This window comes from Aythya ferina, assembly GCF_964211825.1.
Source record: "Aythya ferina genome assembly, chromosome: 1".
Taxonomy (NCBI): Eukaryota; Metazoa; Chordata; class Aves; order Anseriformes; family Anatidae; genus Aythya; species Aythya ferina.
In genome coordinates this window covers 192,054,967-192,073,956 of record NC_140296.1, presented here as the reverse complement: position 1 = coordinate 192,073,956, position 18,990 = coordinate 192,054,967, and the positions used below count along the sequence as shown (strand labels likewise).

The following is an 18,990-nucleotide window of genomic DNA, read 5'->3' as shown; positions in this document are numbered from 1 at the left end:
ATTAAGTGCCCTATGAACTTGGTAGCTTTTTTTCTAGAGAGTCTCGATCCTCCAATGATGGTTCATCACATAAATGTGGTTTGCAGAATGTAAACCAGTCACCCCTTCAGTGCTGACCTCTAAAATCAAGTATTTCAAGTAAATTAAACTTGTTTTAAGCCTAAATGGATATCATCCAGAGGTTAAATATTCCTTGTGCAGTAAGTAGTAGGGTAATGCTAGCAAACCCCACAAAGATGATACTTCTTTCACTACTATCTGTTCTGTTGTCATGCTGTAGTTGGAACCAATATTTTATTAGATCTCTAGCTATTTTAAAAGCAAGACTTGCAGAACCTAAAAGATTAATTGATTTACCATTTCAGCTACTGAAAATAACAAGGAACTTAGTGAGTCATACCAGGTACATACAGTGATACAAAAGTACTGTTTATTTTCAATGTCAAAAAGTTACTTGTCTTTGGTTCTGTGACTTAAAAGTCAATATAAAACCTGTTCACTTTATCAGGTCTTAGTGTAATGTCAAAAAAAACCACAAACACTAGTGTAATACTTATTTTAAAAAAAAAAAAAAGCCCCATCCTGAACGTAAGCATTTTCTGTTCCCATTTATAAGCAAGTGCTGTAAACAGCAACTTTCTGGCTGATCGTCTGTAAGAGGGAGCGAACTGTCTCTTCCAGCTCCACCAGCTGCTTGGCTTTGTCTTCGAGAACTTTTTGATTGTTTTCATACGTATTTTCCAAGTCTGTCAGCAAAGGAAGAGGAAAAACAGCGTAATTAGGTATGTTTTAATGCAGTAAAATATAAACCATAGCTGTTAGGAGTAAACTACCTCAGGATTATTTTCTTGTGGAAGAAAATCTGACAAAAAAAATAGCAAAGGCTGGAATGGCACTTCTTGTTTCCTTAATATTGGGACATAAAGCAACGTGGAAGTAATTTTCTGTAAGTGGAAAAGATATACTTTGATTCAAGTTGAAAATAACTGCCATTTTTGTGTTGACCTGAAATATCTTGATTATGACAAGCCAAAAACTATTCAGTGATTCATTTTAATTGTGCAGGAGCGACTAAGGGGAAGAGCAGGTTCCTGGACTGGCAAAAACAGGAGGAAAACTCAGCTTCCTCCCTGGCAATTACAGGCAGGCTGCCCCCTCCTGCTTCAGCCGACTTCAAGTGGCAATTGTAAATGTTAAATTCTTCTGTAAACTGCAACTTCTGTATCCTAATTGCATTTTATTTCAACCTAATTGCCTTTTATTAAGATTGCCTTTTTAACAGCATTCTAGGGTGGGGTAAGGGGAATACTGTTTGAAGATGGTGTTGTGGGTAGTCTGTCAAGAAGTGGGCTGCTTTTAGTGCTGCCAGATGGGTTAGTCCTCATCCGAATCATGGTAGCTACATTTTAATTCCACTCTGTAAGGATTCTTTGGGCACTGAGAGGTGCCATACCAAAAGTTTGTGTCTCACTGTAAGTTTTAGCTCTTCTTTTTAATACAAATCTTTGATTCAAGACTATGTTGTGTCCCTAAGGATAAGAAAAGCTGTTCAGACCTCAGCAACAAAGAATTAATTTCCTTTTTCTTTTCCTGTTGCTGATGAATACTTGGTTTAACAGCATGTTAGTGCTTTGTATTCTTAAGGTAAGGACTTGCCTGCTCAGAACAGCCTTACCTTTGAGCAGCTGGAGTTTGCTGTTTGCTTGAGCCAGCAGGGCTTTAGCTTCATCTTGCAACATGTCAGCTTTCCTCCGAGCGCTGGCGGACTCCTCTGTCTTCTTGGCAATGAGCTCCTCCACCGTTTTGTACTTGCTGTTCAGCTCGGTGTTGAGGACCTGTTGTTCCAGATGCAAACACAAGATGGAGCCGTTCAAAAGACAACGCAAGGGGAGTTGCTCGATATTCGGGGTAAGCAGAGCACAGGCTGTTAGCTCAGGTAACAAAGGCAGAAACAAGGTCGGGGTATGGCCTGCTTAATACTCAAGGTTTTAAGAGCTGGCACGAAGACTGAGTTGCCCTCTTGCAGATCTGTGGCAATTCTACAGCTTTAATACTTGGCAAGGATTTACAGGATTCAGTTACACAGTTGTGTAACTCATGGAAGCTATGGCCCCTAGCACAGCTGAGGTTAAGGAACTGGCCATGCTCCTGGTTGAATGTATGCGTTTAGGGAGGAACAACCTTGCTGCCCTTTCAGAAAGAAGAGAGCAGCTGCCTGGTTTGCGTAGGTGAACGTGCTGGAAAAGACATCAGGTTGGCTTCTCAGCTGTGCTTTTTTTCCTCTGTGAGGTTAAGGAGTACTAGCACCCAGATGAATTCAACTAGCAAGCAAGTTCACGTTCTGCAGCAGTGCTGGGAGTCTCTTGGGTTTACTTGACAGCCACCTGAAATCCTACTTAGTGTGTGGAAATAATTGATTTGGTGGATAATGTGTCCCTGCCTTGACAGAAAACCTCTCTCTCTTGAGACTGGTGGGCTAATTCCAGCCAAAAGATTGTGGGAATTAAACTTCCTTTGGCAGAGTTGTCAACTGTTTGGTTAACATTCTTTTGGTATTACGAAGGTGTAGAGCAGACACTGGGAGTGCCTGCATATGGTCAGAGTGAATTTTGCATCTCTGATATTTAGAAATGAGACTGGTTTGATATTGAGCTAAGGAATCTTTGCCGTTTGATTCTGTATATGCCAAACTTTGATGTGTTTAGCCTGAACATCACTGCAGAAACAAAAATATAGATGGGGAAAAAAAGCCAATGTGTTTGTGGCAGATAGCAAAGCAGAGAGACAGAACCAAATGTATGAAAGGCTGACAGTGCAACAGCAAGATGTGTTTTATGCAACTCTTCTAGAAACTGATAACTTCCTAATACTTCTCTTTGTATTTGGTACCAAAATGAGTAAAAGCAGGTATCTGTGGTAAGTGCATTAAGCACTCTTTTTGTCCTCAGTACTTGGCCAATGACTGAAGTAAAGTTCCCCTGCACAGACCTGGGGTGTGTTTTACTGGCTTTTCTTTAGCATTTTTCCCAATCTCCTCACCTGCTTAACTTCTTCAGCATTTTGTTTTGCAGTGCCAGCTTTTTCTTCTATCTTGTCCGCATTCACTGAATTTGTAGCAGCCTTTTGCTTCAGATCTTCAACGCTCCTCTCTAGCTCAAACAGACGTAAAGTGGCATTGTTCAGCGTTTCTTCAGATGCTGCATTTTCAGATTCAATCTAACAGAAGGAGGGACAAAGATATGCTTTCAAAAGTTTCTAAATATAACACAAAAACTTTCTGAGTAAGCCCCGATCAATTAACTAGGTCACATCCATAGATCTGATATAAAAAGTGTTAGTTTCATTAAAAACGGACAACTGCAGTCAGGGTGAAAAAACCCACTGCTTGAAGATCAAGTGTATAGAGGGCTGCAAAAGCATTACAGAACCTCTTAAAAAATGACTCGATTGCATTACACGTGCAAGAATTGCTTAATCTGCAAACAGAACTTCACGAGTTCATTATTAAATGCTAGTGTTAAATGGCTGAAGCTGCCTGTCTCTAAGCTAGCCACACTTCATGGATATAGATATTGCTCTCATGAGACCAGGGTACAGAGTTAAAGTCTAAAAATACATTATCTGATGAGACTACAGCAATTACCACTTCAGTACAGCATTAGTTTTCTTAGTCCCCTGCTGCAGTGGATGCCAGTGCTAGATAGCACGGTTCTGCCAACACACTACAACAAACAACAATGGGGTCAACGTGTATGACTTTGTAGAGATCTTGGCACACCTGCTGTGTTAGAGAAAGCCCTAAGAAAAAGGCTTTTCTCACTCCCATCCATACTTTATGCCACTGAAGTCTAATCAGCAGGCTTGTAGCTCCCTAATCCTCTAGTTATGAATGGTTTAGATTCATTTTAAGTGCAATCTTTTATTTGTAGTACACAAGAGCCTTGCCTAGACACCCTTACATCAGTTTCAGATGTGTTGCTGTTTCTGTATCTTAAGAAAAAAATCTTGGAAATAAGGAAACAACTTACTGAGGTCAGCAGATCTTGGGTTCCTTTAATATCTTCATCAGCTTGTTTTATGGCTTTTTCAGCTGCATTTTGTGCCTTTTCAGCTTCTTCTAGTGCTGCTTTCACCATGTCTGCAGTGACTTTAACATCTGTTGCACCTTTGCTGTGGAACAAAACTATGTTAACAGTAAAAACTAAAAACACTAAAAATGCTTTACTTTGGTACAGGGAAAAGCACCAGTCATATACTGCAAAGGGCTATTTTTGCCCTTTAGTGAAGGAATGGGGAATCAACCTTGGGGTAAGGTAAACTGCATTTCCTGATAGTGAAATCAAAGCCTCATTCCAGTTCCTGGTCATTGGAGACACCCGATACAGAACAGGGTTGCATACCTTGCTTTTTTAGCTTCTTCCAGTAGCATTTCTGCTCTGGCAATGTCTCCAGCGCTCTGCTGTAGAATGACTTCAACATCAGAAAGGCTTTCCACGCGCTCACGGATGTCCTCTGTCAGGGCCTGTAGCTGCTGGGGAGTGCTTGGCATCTCCATGTTGAGGACTTCATTAGCCACTGCCTCGATGCTGTCCAGGTCAGCACTGTCTTCTACAAGATGCACACACATGACAAAGATGTGAGTAAAGGCTTTGAACTGTCAAGTCTCAGTACTCCAATTCTCATCCAACTGCTCCCTCAAGAAGCAAAATAATGGAAAAAATCTTTCTCCCCCAGACTAGCAGCAAATCAAGATGTAAAAACCGCTTCCTTAGGGTGAAACTTCCCTCTGATAAGAGGCCCAGCCGGCGCGTAGGCCCTGCTGGCATCACTCTCTTGGAAGCCTTTTGAAGATCTCAGTGATTAGCTACACCGTGCTGGGGCTGGGGGAAGGGGATGCGAGCCCACAGGAGAGGAAGCCAACAGCTGCATGTAAATGTAATTGTGCTACCAGTACACAGCCCTGTGCAAACAGAGAAGGAATGGGTTTGCCACGCTGCCACTCATTAGTGAACAAGGGCCTCATTTAACCTTTCTGCTTTCTTGCAGGGAGATAACCTCACCGTTTCTGACTTTCCTCCCCTTTAATAGTACTGTGGGTCTTTCCAGCCAGAGCTTATGAACAGACTTGGCAAGCTACAGAGGTACAATGCTCTCAGCTGAAATGAACACAACAAAGTACTACAGATTGGCCTCGTTTTCCTATTGTCTTGGTTTTCTGTTTCCATTTCATCATACCCATTAAATCTGGCTGAAAGGAGCAGGGGATGACAGCTATTGCATTACCCTGTGGAGGATGATTTAAAAATAAAGAGAGTTTTCACCAATGAAGAATTGAAGTAGGTAATATAAGTGTAAGGTTTTTACGCATTAGGAAGTCTCTGATCTGTTTAATGAGATTTCTCAGATCTTCATTGCTTCTGTCCACTTGCTCTTTTGTAGCATTGGTTTTGAGCAAAACTTCTTGTGCGTTTTGTTTGGCTTCGTCAGCTCTCTGTTTTGCTTCAGAAACCTGGAGAGAATGAAATGGAAGGCTTGAATGCATATTGGCTTCTGCTTTAAGGCCTGTTTTACAACAAAAAATTCTCCTGGAGTCAGAGGTAACAGTAATGAGAAATGCTTCGTCTCATAAAACTCACAGAACACTTTTAAAAGCTGGCCCTGATCCACACCACCAATGCTAGTTTAAACAACTCAAGCTAATGTTTAGAGTTACGCATGAAGCTTTACTTTAGCGAGCTCCCTTTCTGAGTGGGATGATGTTACGCAACTGGAAGGAATATTCTGCAGTAAGCCAGGCACATACTTTGTCAATTAGTGCCTAAACTTGCGTTACAATTAAAAGATTTTTTTTTTTTTTGGTATTGTAACAATGGATTCTGCATATTACCATTCTGGAGAGTTGCTCAACTTCTGCTAAGGCGCTGAGAATGTCTCTGTCGAAGTCCATGGCTTTCTGCCAGGCGTTGTGTGCCACGGTCACCAGCCCCTTGCAGCCAGGTCCTCCGCACTTCTTCTGCCCGTCATCGCTCCGGCAGTTCAAGCCGCCGCACTCGGACTCGGCACAAGAGGCTCCTGCGGGGGTGCCACACGTCTGCAGCAGACAGAGGAGACAAGTGCAACAGTCCCGGCTTCATTCCCATTGCTGAGCTGCGAGGGTGATGAATAGGATGCTGCTCTGCCATTGTTCCTACCCCTTCCAAGTAGGGCCTCAAGTACCAAAGCAAAGGAAGCTGAAGGAGAGCTGCATCGGGTCCATACCAGCACGATATTAATCCTTGTTCTGTGCCCCTTCCACTCCTTCCTGCCTTAACTGGGTAACAACCAGGTAGCTCCCAGCTGCTGAAGTAAAGGGAGGGTAGGAGGGAAGCTTTGCTTTCATTGTCCTCTTCTGCCAAATATCATCTTGAACTGGAAAGCTGCATTTGGGCTTTGATTTCAAGCTGGAAGCTACCCCTGCCTGTATTCCTTTTGTTTGAAGCTGGTCTTCACTACTCTTGGAGGAAAAACTGGCCATCCCAAGCAGCTTTTTAAAAGGAAGAATGTATTCTGTGCAACATAGTGTTATTTTTTTTTCCTTCGCTCTCTAAGCTCTCTAAGGAGAGCAAAGGAAAAGATAAAACAGTAAGAAGCTGAAATGCTCCAAGCTGAACAGGAAACCTTTTTTTTTTTTTTTTTTTTTTTTTTTACCTCTCTGGAAAAGCTGTTCCCTTCCCAGCCATGAAGTGTTTGCTCTGGTTTCATCTTTCCATAATAACTTCCAATTTATGACTTGTGTCAATGAAGTGTTCCCAAAGAAGATATCAGGTTTGACTTTTTAAGCAAAACTACTTCAGTCAGCAGATTTTACTGGGAATATCCACTGCTTGGGCAATGAAATCACTTAAAAGCTGTAGCCAGGTGGCAAATCGGAAAATTCCCCGTTCCTGTGAGGTACTTTTCCCTTTCCACCACCCTCCTTATGCCAAATGATAGTTGCTAACTGACACGTACTTTGCAGCCTCAAATCTCACTGGGAAAACCAAGTGAGCTGCAGCTGGCTCCTGTGAAGTGTAAATGATTCCCTCTTACCTGCTTGGCATGCAACCCCGCAGTAGCTAGAAAGCAAACTTTTTTTTTTTTGGCATCCTGTGATTACACCTCCGAGCAACTCCGTGTTTACTGCCTCGATAAACATCTACCCCAGCCTTTCAGTCCTCAAGAACGCATTAGGCAGGAATGCAGGGCAAGGGAAGCTAAACAAAAAGCTGCCTCTTTCTTCCCCTCCCAAGAAAAAAGGCCGGGTGGGGTGACTGCAGTTGTAAAGGACCGGGGACAATTCCCTGTGTGAAGACCTCGTCCCCACACACAGGGCTGGCCCTGCCCCGAGGAGTTAATGAGCTCTCCCCTCCAGTCGGGACTTCAAGCGGGATTGTTCTCTGAATGCAGCTGCCTGGCTTCAAAGGGAAACCCAGCAAACACCCTGCCTCTCCCAGAAAAAGCTATCCTCGGTCATATTTACAGATGAGCAGGCAGCTTCAACACAGACTGTGCCCTTCGGATTCCAGCTCCCTTTAAGTGCTGCTCTGCCCCAAGCAGGAGGATGGGAGCGTGGCGATGCCCAGGAGGGCAGCCCTGCCGTGTGCTCTGGGAAACTGCAAAATGAAGAAAGCAAGCGTGTGAGCTAAGGCTTAACAGGCTGGCTCTCAGTCCACTGGACTTGCTGAACTTTGCTTCACTTGAGAGCTCTGCCCACAGCAAAGGGATCTGGCTTAGGAGGTGAGGAAAACACAGATGCTCTCTCAGGGCTGGGGAGAAGTAGGAGGGAGAACGACATGAAGGCCTGCTGCCTGAAAGCCCACAGGTGTCTCAGAGCCCACAGAATACCTCAAAAATCAGTGAAATGCGTGTGTTTCAGCAACAAACAGTGTCTTTCACACTGTCCAGCTCTGAACAGTTTTTCCCTGCCTGTCACTTCCTCGAAAAACCCAATTTTACTTTCGCTGTGGGTTTTCTACCAGCAGATCCTAGCTGTGTACCTTTGTTGACATGTCGGCGAGATCCAGGCTTTGCAGTTTGCCTGCGAGTTCATCCAGGAGGCGAGAGTGCTCCTCTTGCTTAGCCTTGAACTGGGCCTCCTTCTCCTTGATTAAGTCTTCCACTTCCTGCCGCGTTTTTGCTGACAGCTCCACGGCGCTATCGGGGTGGACAGTGGAAGCATTGACCCTTTCCTCTGCCTCCAGGGACATCTGGAAATACTTGGTGATGCTGTCCAGGGCTCCTGCAGGAATCAGACAGAGCTGCTCAGAAATCTGTTAACTGACACCAAATAATTTGTGTCACGGAGGTGGGCAGACGCACAGCTGGGTCAGCAAGCTGAGCAGCACCTTAAAGCAACCACAGCCTCCACAGCTGTGGTCAGTGCTGTTGTAAAGGGGACAGAATTTGGCCTGGCTTTAAAAAAAAAAAATCCTTTTTTCCCTGGTTGAAAGTGTGTCAAATTTGCTGGATTTTAAAGTTAAGCAGTTCTCTGACCCCAGGGATTGACTGAACTCTGCTCATGCTGAGGGCGAACGGAGACCCAACGTTTTAGGTTCACAGGATACCTAAATCTATTTCCTAGGGATTCACCTATGCCATTTGCTCTTGTTGCTTGCCCTAGGATGTCTGGCTCACAGTTGCTGCTTGGAAACCGGTCAGAGCTTTCCCAAGAAACAACTTTTTGATGAAAGATCCTGATTTCTGTAAGCGTTAGTTTTGGACAACTGCTGGAGAGGCCCTGAGAGGGTGTGAGGGACCCCACGGGGCAGCCTTCTTCCACAGAATGCCACAAGCCAGGGACTCCCCAGTTTTTACATCCTTTTTGCCACACTGGGTGAAATCCCACATTCACCAGAAACAATCCCAGACTACCTGCGAAGCTGCAAATGTACATTTCTGTGTATATATATGTATATATATGTATGTATACTGTATTCAAATGCGTTTTAAGTCGGAATTAAGTCAGCTTTGGAAGCTTCCCAATAACTTTGTGATTTGCCTCTTTCCCCAGCCAGCTCTGATTCTGTGGTGGGGGTTTGGCACTTCATCGTGCCAATGGGTACACCAGGCTTGGGTGCCTTGGAAGAATGGGGCTCTTTTATGGTGTGCCCCTAAAGACACGGGTAGTTTTTCAAACAGTTTCAAGCAATTTCACAGCCTGGGGAGAGCAAACGAAACATGCAGGTGTATCTTGGAATCAGCCTCGCTTTCAGCTGTTGTGCCTCATCTAAAATGCTTTAATTAAAGTCTTAAAGTCTCCTAAGTTCTTGTGCCCCAAGAACTTGAGCCAGCTTTGCAATACACAGAGGGAGAGAAAGAAGGGGTGAGGGGGCAAAACAAAGCTCCTGCTGCATCAGCAACTCGGCTAACGCACGGGGAGAAGCTGCCCTCCTAAGAGCTGACTTTATTACACGTTAGAAGATTAACCCGGTATTTAAAACCGTGCACTAATTAAATCTTCAGCCACCCCACTGCTTTCTCCCCCTCCCTGCGCCACTTACCCCGCACATCAGAGATCTTGATGAACTCTAGCTGCTCTGCAAGCTCTTTCACCACACGGTCTAGGCTTTTGGCATCCGTCTCCAGCGCGCTCAGGTCACTGTCCGAGCTGTTGCTCTTCTCTGCTAAGGTTGATAGGCTTTCTTCTAAGTCAGCTATCTTAACCGTAACATCTGCTGTCAGCTTCCTGGAAAACAGAGCAGCAGGACTTACCGGGGGAGGTTGTGATTCTGTGTTGTGAGCCCCAGTGCTTGCCTTCAGTGAAGAGTAACAGTGAGAGCTGGGCCACGCTTCTCCCACGGCAGGCCCTGTCCTCCCTCGGTGGAGCCAGAAGTGATTTGTAGCAACATGCCTACCTAGAGTACTGTTTTGTTTCCTTTATCACACAAAACTACTTTTTAATCTACAGCACGTTTATAAACTCAAAGCACCAAACAGCTGCTTTGTGTAAGATTAACTGGAGGCAGATTCCAGAGGGCTGCTGTAATGCTCTGGTATCATGGCAACTGCACAGGTCAAAGTTGACTACTATGATCCATACATAATTTGCTTCTCATCCCACACAGCTACAAATGCAGTTTTGATTACTACGAGCTCATGGGACAGATTTGAACTTCGGGAAGGAGGGGGGAAAGCCAGTTTTAATACAATGGATCCTTTTAACTCCTCCATAAAGATCTCTCCTCACCAGCTGCTTCTCTAGGACTAAGAAGGAAAACCTCCTGCAGTCAGCCTCAGCGAGCAGGTCTCAGCTGGTGGGATAACCCTAAAAGGAAAGGCAAACGCACGATCCAAGGCAGAGCTGCTGCAGAACAGAGCTGGGCATTGGAAGCTGTTCCCATCCGTGGTGACCCCACCATCCCCAGTTATTCCTCACTCTGAAGGAATCGGGCAGTGTTTAATCTTTACAGTTGGTGTACATCCTTCGATAGCTCAGCAGCCTGCTGCTTTCCAGCGGTCCTCAAGCCCAATCCTTCCTCAAGAAGAGGAAGAACAAGAGCAGACACAAGCAGATGTTAGGGAGAAGCAGCTCCTTGGCTGCTCTCAGCTCCCTCGGTACTCAGAGCCCAACCCCAGCTCTGCAGCTGGAGGGGGGGAGTTGCAGGGCACGGCGTATCCCTAATTGAGACATTTGTGGTTTAATCCTCTCCCCTTTGCTCCGTGCAGTCCCCTCGCAGTGCATAAGCAAGCCTGGCACGGTTGCACAGCTGCCTGATGTGCAAAAGCCCAAACTGCCTTCTTTAGTACACCTACCTTTAAAAGAAAAAGCGGGGCTTTACTGTGAGAAGAACGGAGACGAGAGCTGTTAGAAAGCTGGTGCTCCCCCCACCCCAAGCTCGGAAGTTTCCAGCTCATCGGCTCCATAGGGAAATCCAGGAATTTAATCTCTCCCCCTTGCTTCTCTCGCACAATAGCAGTGTTTGGCCTTTGCCCCGGGGGAGCGCAAGGCAAGCGCGAGCGGCTGGCTGGCAATCGGCTGCGCAGCGGGAGCGGGGACACCCCTGCCAGGGCACGCTGCCCGTGCTGCTCCTGCCTGCCCCGGCCAGGTTTGTGCCCAGGGGAGGGATGCTCCACGTGGCGAGGTGCACTCCAGCACCAGGAGCCGTGGTGTACCTCAGCAGGGTGTCCTCAAGCCCAGTATGGGAACAACATCAGCCACTCCGCTACACCCCAGCTCCTTGGTGTTCCCACTCCTCCCCAAGCTGGATTTACCCCCGTAACACCCACTGCACTCACTCTGCTTCCTCAAAGAGATTCCCAATGTTCTTCAGGGGCTCGGCGGCCGGGTTCTGAGCAATGATGGTTTTAATCTCCCCGAGCTTCTCCTCCAGGGTGCTGAGTGTCTGCTGGTACGGCCCAGTGACCCCAGTGATTTTCAGGGCGTTAGCCCTGTCCAGGAACTGCTGCGTCCTGTTAGCCAGCTCGCCGATGACCACGTCCCAGAGGGCGAAGCACTGGTGGCAGGGCACGCAGTCGGGGAAGAAGCCCGAGTAGCCCCGGGAGCACTTGTCGCAGCGCGGCCCCTCCACCCCCTCGTTGCAGATGCACTGCCCCGTGGCGCGATCGCACTGCGGGGTCTGGATGCCGCGGGGGTTGCAGTCGCACGCTGCCAGGAGAAAAAAAGGCACAGGTGAGGGTGGCAGGGAGACAAAATGGAAAAAAATGGCTGTGATGTGGTGAAATGAGTGTGGAAACGGGCTGTGGCTGGGTTACAGTCAGCTAATTATGGATGTGCTGCGTATGGGGGAACCAGGATGGGTTGAAAGGGGTGGGACAGGGCAGTAACTCTAGGGCAGAGCAGGAGGGCCTGGCTTGCACCTCTTAGAAATGGGCACAGTATGAATTCATCCTGAAAAGCTGACAGCAACCGAAGACAGGGACCCCAGTTTCCCTCCTACACTGAGGATCAGTAGGGCAAGGCCTCCCAGGCAGGAAAAGAAATGGCAGGCGGGCACACAGCAGAGGGTTTAAGAGCAAAACCTGAGTGAAAGGGGAAAGCGAACGAGGAACAACCATCCTCTGCATCTCCGAGCCACAGAGCTCCATGCTGCAGGATACCGGGGGTGCTAAAATTGAGGTGGTTTCAGGGAAGAACGGGACAAATCCACAGGCTAATGTCCCTTCAGAGATCTCCTACACAAAGGCCTGGCGCAGGACGTGCTCCTACCACGGGTGCTGGGAGAATGTTCAGGGAAGGAATGTGAATGCAACCCCAACAGCGTACACAGAGAAGCATCAAGGAGCCTGGGCTAGTGTTTGGAGAACAGGGAAGACGTGTAAAAATCAGGCAGAAAGCTGCAAAATGAAGAACGAGGTCATGGGCAGCCCTGCCTGACTGGATGGACGAGTAAAGCCCTCCCCTGTGGATGTGAGCCCTACTACACATTGCTCAGCCCCCTCAGGTGGCAATGAGGCCGATTAACAGATTTTTGGTAAATTAATTCACACTGTTAGCACCGCAGTTAGTATTTACACCTTCCTGAAAGGTATTTTCATTCTTATTTTAGTCTTAGTTTGCAACTGCGAACACCTGCCTATCTCCCTGTGCTATCAGGCGAGACCCAGAGGCTCCTGGTGCCTGCCAAATTAGAGGGATAATGTTTGAGCAACAGCTTTTTTAACGAGCTTTTGGGAGACCAATGCACTTCTTCGGCACCAGCCTGCACGAAGAGAAGTTACTCAATTAATTCCTGAAGCACAGTCGTTTCCAGCAGCCCTCTGAAGAATAAGAGAGGCCTTGCAAACGCGCAGATCGTCCGCTTCTCCTGGTGGTACAGTAAAAACGAGGCAGGCCAAGCACACATTCCTCTGACAGGGAGAGGATCGGGGCCTGATAAAAGCCTTCGCTTACACATCCATTTACCAGGCATCCCTGGAGGAGGTTAATGGCTCCAAGCGGCCCATAAATCAAGTCGCACACCCCAAGCACATGCCCCCTTGGAAAAGGGCACGGCACAAAGCCGTTCTCAAGCTTGGGCATTGTTTGCTTCAATGTCAGCCCACGGTGGCGGTCTTGGGTTCAAGAAGCGCACAGAGAGCCTGGGCAGAACAAACGGGCCCTCAGCAAAATGACTTTTCTTGTACAGCCTGAATACGATCGGCCAGAGACAAAAATAACTTCTGCTGCCTGCACGGTCGAGCAAAATGGGCCTTTGTTCTTCGAGCTATACCCTGACACAAGAGATTGTTTTTCCTTTACATCCAGAGTGCTTTAAGTAGTCAGCTCGCCCTGGAATATGTTCCCTGCAGGCAAACTGCGGAGTTCCTGTTGGAAGGAGGTCAGTTAACCCTGCCATCAGCCAACAGGGCCCGTGCCACAATGATGGATTGTCCAAATTCCGCTGCGCAGAGAGGGGCTGAGCGACGTGTGGGTTTTCTCAAAGGGGCCGAGATCTGATCAAGTTACACGAATCCTTGCTGCTGGCAAACGAGCTCGCTGTATTTACTTGTGGATTTAAAAAGCTTAAAGTGGAAAGAAAAAACCACCACATTTTGGTAATTCTACTCCTGAATACCTGCATGTTCAGGAAAGGCAGACCCGGCTTTGGGAACATTGACATGGTAATGGAGATTACAGAATCTCTGCAGCCACAAAATGCTGGGCACGAGGAGAGGAGCATTTAAGCACTAGCTCATTTGCAAAGTCAAAACTCCACAGCTGCCTGCGGGGAGGTGATAGAAGGGAAAGAAGTAATTTATCCCAAATACAGCAGAGCAGCTGGGAGAATTACACTTCTGGAGTTCTACGAAATGTCTGAACTGAGCTTTGTGGGACCCACGAGAAAATTACACAAGGCGGAAAGAAACATTACTATGGGTTATTTCCTCATTTTGGGATTCTGCATCAAGCCCAGAAGCAGGCACTGCTGGCTCTGAGTTAGTCCAGCTGTGTGAATGCAACATATATACATAAAGAAAGCTTTCAAAAGCATTGGATGTCCTCTTTTTCATGATCTACACAAGACATAAACCACACAGAAGACCAGCTTTCAAAATAAAAGGTGGAAGTGAAGATAATTTTATCTGCATTTTTTAGTAAAATCAGGTAGTTTAAAGAAAAAGCCTCCCTTGGCACTTGGGTAAGAAGATTCCAGCCATTTTTTCCTTCCCTTTTGTATATTTTTCAGGCGTTTCTACATTTGTGGCACGGTCTCTCTAGCTGCAGCCCACAGACATCTTTACTGCAACCCTGACTGCAACATTTCTGAGGTTCTCACGAAAGCACCACTGCTCCTCTTACAGCTCACACCTTGTGAACAAACCTTTCATCTCACAAATGCCATGCACGTGCCGGTGTTTGGTTGCATGGCATCTTTTTTAGAGTCTAGGTGACCTCAACCAAGTGCTGGAACCAGCTCCATTCCTCGCTAGTCAGTCTCGTGAGTACCTCTATCAGACAGTGGGGTCCCATTTCTAGGCACTGCACTAACAATGATACTTGGCCAGCCAGAAACCCATAGAAACTGTTTTTCTGCTCTCTGAGGCCCTGTGACACAGGACCTCCACCATCTTCAACACCTTTAGCACTGACTTTAGCTGTGGCCAGTTCTCAAAACACTTGTCCTGAAGGGAGAAAAGCACAGTGACAAAGCCAGGATCCATGGGAAAGGAAAGAAAAAGACCTTTCTTGGTCCTCGTGGGGACTGGAGAAGCAGAGGATTGCAAATAGCTCATGGAGGAATAAGCGTGTGCTGAATGCACATCCACCATCTGTGACGGTGGGTGCACCACCACCAAAAGAATTAATAAGACATTTGATTATCACCGCCGATGAGTGGGGATGTGAAAACAGGAGACGCCTCGATTCTTATCAGCTGCTGGTATGAAGTGAATGCCGTGCCACAATGAGCCAGCACGCCCCGCCCAGTGCATTTTTTGGTGAAAATACCCCAGCATCACATTAATATCCAGATATTCCTCTGGCCACCCTGCGACTCAGTTCCTGTGTGGTCAACGATGCCCTTTGTTGCAGGAGTTTTTCTTCTGATATACTCACACAGGCTGAGCCAAGCACAACCTCCAGAGCAGAAATTGGGAAGAGAGGTTCAGTTTGCACTATAAAACCACACAGACATTGAGTTTACTAGGAGAGATCTAGATACCTTAACCTCTTTGGGTTGGGAATGGCCTTCTTGACAAACAGCTGGCTATTCTTTCAGTGACAGAGGGGGAAGAAGGCCGTGGTGAAGGACAGCAAGGTTATAGGGACTGGGCTGCTTTGAAGACCACTGTTAGACACACATCGAATCTGTCCCCATGTAAGCAGGGCTGGAAACTCAAGTACCTCCCATGGAAAATACAGGGGAGTAAAAGAAGTCTTTTGAAATCACTGGCCAAGGATTCAAGGGTTTTCAAAGGAGGATTTACTATATTAAATAACAGTTTTGTGTTTTGAAATGTCATTTTGGACCTGGATGTATTGTTTCCTTTAATGGAGTGTTTAACTCCATCAGACATTCTGCTGGGGCATACTCCAATATAAATGAAATCACGCTTTTGGCAGGAAAATTTTCTAGCCAAATTCTTAGGCAGGATCTGCTGATGAGCAATTTGTGACTACAAAAGACTGCAGCTGCATCGACTCACAAACACATGTGCACACGTGAACACGCACACACAGAGTATCCATGGGTTATTTTCCTACCATCTTGATCAATACATTTCATTTTTACTTTTTTTTTTCCTTTATTTTTCTTCCAGTTGCTCTGAGAGCTCTGCTACCTTTCCCACTGATGTTAAATATTCACAACTCACTTCTGATTCAACAGCTGCAACTTAGCATATTGTTACCACAGCTGAGATGATCCAGTGGATCACACAAGGGCTGTACAAAGGGCAGTCATGGTGTTTAAAGGCTTATTAAGGGATGACAGGGAACAAGCGAGAGTCTTACATTATCCTACACAGCACTGAAGAGAAAGCATTTTGCAGAAATATTTTCTTTACTGCTTGAGATCAGGGACAGAGAGCATCAAATGTTTAACTCCTCCACAGCAAAAAAAAAAAAAAGGAAAACAATGAGTTTGTTCAAACACGATTTCCTGGCATCATCTCCTGGTGGTAGCGAGGCACTATGATGATAACACCATTCAGCAATTTGTAAGGTTGGAAGTTTTGCAGAGCTAGCAAATTTCTTCTGAATAATTAGCTATTGACTCAAATTACACCGTAAGCATATTGCTAACTCCTCAGCACTACGATTTTCTGTACAAGTGTTAAGATAAGATCCGTTCCAGCTTAGAATTACCAGAGCTGTGCTGCATTTTAACATGCTAGCAGGCTGTGCCAGAAGGGCAATTTTCTGGAAACAGCCAATACACGTTGCAATATTTTAAGACCACAGGTCAATTAAAATTAAGAAAGTGAAAATTGTACTTCCTTTAGCGTTGAACTTGCCTGACTTCCTTTAGAGGCTTCAAACAGGAGGAGATGAAATGTTTGCTGATCTCTCTCTCCGCACCACTAAAACCTCCTATAAAAGCAGCCTACGTGCCTGGTTTAAGATTCAGATGTTAAATTAAGACTTAGATGTTAAATTAAGACTACGAAGCCTATTCTTAAATGACAATGGGATAACTTTCAATGAAGTTTTTTTTTTTTTTTTTTAAAGCAGGTATTTTCAGCACCAGGAACTCAACAAAGATCAACAAAAACTGAGAAAAGCAACCTTCTGCCAACGTCGGTAATGAACGCTCAATAAAAACAACACTCCTTTCATCTTAGCTCTGTTAGAGTCTACTTTTTAAGATACTCAGGTCCAACACAGAAGAATATTGACACGTATGTACTTCATGTAAACGGGACCTAGCAATACAACCTAACTTTCAACCTCCTACAGTGCCCTTTCCTAACTGGGGTCTGTTCTCTTTGTTCAGTTTATTAAAACCCTAATGATACTAAAATTGTCACGTCCTTTGTATTTTATGAGACACACAAACTTCACACGTATACCACACAAACACACCGTTCCAGCTGCATCTGCTGCCACGGGGTATCTCAGAGGCATCTCGGGAGCCTGGAGTCTGCTGCCAGAAACGTGCTACGTGGGCTGCAGTCGGCGCGGAGCTCAGCGTGCTGAGTCCTGCAGTTTGGTTGCCAGGCTTTGGAAAAGCTCCAGCAGGGCGCCTGGGAGCCTTGAGTTTCATGAAATTTGTAATCCTGTCATTTACTACCTTAGCAAGGATTTTTATGTGCGCGCACACACACTCACGTGCACGCTTGGGCAGAATCGTGGCTTAAGGAACAGTCTGGCAGAGGGGCTGGCTCTGCCCCACAAGCAGGCTCTTGAGCCATTTTCAGGAATTACGTTCAATTAGATGAATAATTGTCGTGCTGTGCTTACATATGGGGTAAGCAGTCTCCAAGGACACAGCCCTACAGACTCTGGGGTGCTCTCTGAGGTGTGTAATCCCCAGTGGACACCCGCAGGTGGTGGCACGAGTACTGAGGGGCTGAGGAGCTACCCAACTGTAGCTCTGCTTGCCCCAGCAGCCTGGTCCCACTGTGAGCACTGAAGAAATGCAGAGGAGAGACATCAGGAGATGCTTTTTCTCCACTGCAGGGAGCACAGACTGCAAATCTAAGCACTTAGAACAGGTACAAAAACTTCCCTCCTGATTGCCACCGCACCAGGACCCCAACCTCTTCCATCTCCTGCTTCACCGTCTCCCATTTCACAATGATTTACAGACAAAGACAAACCACAGACATCAGCCTGCAGCAGTCACAGCCGCCAACAGGGATAGTGGGGAAGCACGCCCTGAAGTCTTGTTTCCAGCAGATCGTGTTGGGACCCAGGGCCACATCCACATATCCCTGTAATTTTTTAATTTTCCCTCTTACTAACTCAAACATTTTAAAGGGTGTCACAGCAGCGTGGGCAGCACAGTCCTGGTTTCTCAACAGGAGCTGGTATCTATTGGTGCCAGCAGGCCGAAGACCTCCTGTGAAGAGGTCTGACATTACCATCCCTTGAGTGATTCACCCTGTAATTTCCAACCTTGGGCAGAGGCTGCTTGCCCAGGCTGGTGGAAGAACTCACTGTGGAGACATCAGGATGGATGTACACACCTCCACATCAGCTTGGTGCCTGCAGTGAAGCTTGTTCATCAGTACTCACATGGTTCAGAGCTCTCTGACAGCCCCCAATCCAGACTAGTTCATGTTTTTTTTCCCAGATGCAATACAGAATGTGGCCAATCTGGCTGCCTGGGCTGAGCAAGGGCTTGTCTTTGTGACAAACCCCCTTCTGTCTCTGTTTCAGCTTCGTCTTGGCTATAGGCCCCATTTAAGCTATTTTCCAGGGCACTGCTCTGCAACTCTGTAACTCTGTAAAAGGCACAGTTTTCCAGGTTGCCTGCAAACCACTCATCACAGAAGGCTATGACCTTCCCACGCCGCGGTTGCGTCTCTGCCAGCCTGAACACCACCCTTCCACCGGTCAGGACTGAACGAGGGCTGAGAGGAGGTTGTTCCCCTCCCTCGGAGGCTGTGTCACTTGGAAGCAGAAGGGGTGACAGGTCTGAAGGAAAGCGCGGTGCTTTTGTAAGAAAAATGAGTTTGAGTTTGAAGGAATACATCCTCTTTTTACTTCATAAAGGCTAAAAAGCAGGTTTTCACATGCTCTAAAGACAGCAGAAACTTGATGAGAGGTCAGAAATGCTGGTACGCAGCAAAATCTTGCTGATAAGGTATGCAGATGGACTCCATCAATAAACCCTGATGGAGACAGCTGATACCAGCAGACAACCACTGCCCTGGAGCAGCAGGAGGCAGCCGGCACGGCCAGAACACACACAGCCTCCGAAATGAGAAACTTAATATGTACTCAGGAACCAGGACAATTCCCCAGCCCTTTCATCTGCAGCATTAACCAGGTAACTGTGACCTTCCTACCTGCCTCGATAATGGGCTCTGAGGTATCTCTATTGTAAAGGATTTATTAAAGACCACAGCAAGCACATTCCTCCCTGC

At 46.5% G+C, this 18,990-nt stretch overlaps 1 protein-coding gene and 1 long non-coding RNA gene across 2 annotated transcripts in view; one reads left to right on the top strand and one right to left on the bottom strand.

The window, feature by feature from the left end:
• Window positions 1–408: 408 nt before the first annotated feature.
• Window positions 409–18,990, bottom strand: part of LAMB1 (laminin subunit beta 1) — a 40,989-nt gene continuing 22,407 nt past the window's right edge. Inside the window, exons 24-33 of the mRNA XM_084509842.1 lie at window positions 11,254–11,623; window positions 9,519–9,703; window positions 8,016–8,257; window positions 5,888–6,091; window positions 5,365–5,509; window positions 4,401–4,608; window positions 4,029–4,170; window positions 3,040–3,216; window positions 1,676–1,835; window positions 409–746 (exon numbers count right to left, since the gene is read on the bottom strand). Of these exons, the coding sequence (XP_084365968.1) occupies window positions 610–746; window positions 1,676–1,835; window positions 3,040–3,216; window positions 4,029–4,170; window positions 4,401–4,608; window positions 5,365–5,509; window positions 5,888–6,091; window positions 8,016–8,257; window positions 9,519–9,703; window positions 11,254–11,623 (1,970 nt within the window). The 3' untranslated portion in view covers window positions 409–609. The remainder of the gene's footprint in view (window positions 747–1,675; window positions 1,836–3,039; window positions 3,217–4,028; window positions 4,171–4,400; window positions 4,609–5,364; window positions 5,510–5,887; window positions 6,092–8,015; window positions 8,258–9,518; window positions 9,704–11,253; window positions 11,624–18,990) is intronic.
• On the top strand, window positions 11,526–16,918 carry LOC311431898. The gene is made up of 2 exons (XR_014689696.1): window positions 11,526–11,647; window positions 16,628–16,918. It is a non-coding gene; the product is annotated as an uncharacterized lncRNA (long non-coding RNA).